This window comes from Palaemon carinicauda, chromosome 31 (genome assembly GCF_036898095.1).
Source record: "Palaemon carinicauda isolate YSFRI2023 chromosome 31, ASM3689809v2, whole genome shotgun sequence".
NCBI classification, from domain to species: domain Eukaryota; kingdom Metazoa; phylum Arthropoda; class Malacostraca; order Decapoda; family Palaemonidae; genus Palaemon; species Palaemon carinicauda.
Window position 1 is genome coordinate 50050081 of NC_090755.1, and position 1565 is coordinate 50051645.

The 1565-nt window shown below is 37.1% G+C and overlaps 1 protein-coding gene across 1 annotated transcript; it reads left to right on the forward strand.

The window, feature by feature from the left end:
* Positions 1-704: 704 nt before the first annotated feature.
* Positions 705-1499, forward strand: LOC137624970 (keratin-associated protein 19-8-like). Its single transcript, XM_068355906.1, has 2 exons — positions 705-817; positions 1116-1499. Exons 1-2 carry the CDS (start codon positions 809-811, stop codon positions 1368-1370), a joined length of 264 nt encoding a protein of 87 aa, XP_068212007.1. The 5' UTR covers positions 705-808; the 3' UTR covers positions 1371-1499.
* Positions 1500-1565: the final 66 nt, after the last annotated feature.

The following is a 1565-nucleotide window of genomic DNA, read 5'->3' on the forward strand; positions in this document are numbered from 1 at the left end:
CCCTATCGGAGGGACGGGGAGAGACCGAGTAATCATACATTTGGTATGCTGCTGTGCATGACAGAATTAAACACAAACACACAAACACACACAAACACACACACACAATCACACACACACACACACACACACACACACACACACATATATATATATATATATATATATATATATATATATATATATATATATATATATATACAGTAAGAGAGAGAGAGAGAGAGAGAGAGAGAGAGAGAGAGAGAGAGAGAGAGAGAGAGGTACATATGTTGCTCTTCATTATATAGGGGAGATATCATACATGGGAGACGATATTACTCAAACGTTTTGATTAAGACTTTGGTTTATTAATTAATACCATATAAACGGCTCTTATTATTTAGCTTCCTTTTTGCATTCGCATTTGGGAACGGTGACCTGACGCTTGAACCTTTTAGTTGTTGTACAAAAAATTAAAATGAGAATGGAATGTTGGGAAAACCAACTAGCATTTGCAGGTCTTGCAGAGCAGGTTCTCATCTCCGGTTCGCCGTCAACTTCAGTTTCCTTGATACTAAAAGACAATATATCGAGTATTATATCCTAATCCCTAATCGCTCATTACAATGTAAATTACGTTAATTGAAAATGAATGAGAAAACAACAATAGCCGTTGCTCCAAACTTTTTAAAATCCTTCGAAATTCAGTTTTCGAATTCGTTCGTCGTCAACTCATCCAATGGGAGGAAGTTTCGTATAAAAGGAAGCTTCCAATGGAAGCCGATGAACAGTTCCAGACCCAACCGAGGAAGGAGCAACATTATCCACCATGAAAGCGGTAAGATGAACCTTTAATATTTTATTCATTTAAAGTTAGAAGTTGACATCATATAAATTAATCAGCTTCAGTGATTTCTTGCCTGCCATTTTAAATATCTACATATTTACCAGACTCAGGTTTTTGTGATTGTTAGATTTCTCTAAAACAGATATAAACATAGTTGTAAAAACGATTTCGTTATATTCACCTCTTCATATTCGTTGTAAAAAAAAAATGAGATTCTCTACCAGTGAGTATACCTTGAATTCACCTGATTGATATGAAAATATATCTTCATTATCATTTTGCTTTACAGATCAGTGTTGCCTTGTTGCTGCTTGTGGCCCTTTTTGCCCTGATGGAATTGACTGGAGCCGCGCCGGAACCTGAACCTCACCGCAGCTATTACTTTGGAAACCGCCCCTATGGCTTCGGTGGCTATGGCTATAGACCCTTCGGATTTGGCTTTGGATATGGTGGTTACGGAGGTGGCTATGGCGGCGGTTATGGTGGTTATGGTGGCTACGGTGGCTACGGTGGCTACGGTGGCTATGGAGGTTTTTACGGATGATCAATTACTCTCCTGATGAAGCGGGAGGTTTGACCATCACTGAGCATAGTTACCTTATTTATACATAAGACACTTGATAATTATTTTTATTCAAATAGTTAAACATTTTGACGGGCATGTAGCTCTATTCTTATTTATTTAATAAAAGATATCTTTACTTAAGAATGAAATTTTAATAAATTGTTCATCTCTCCA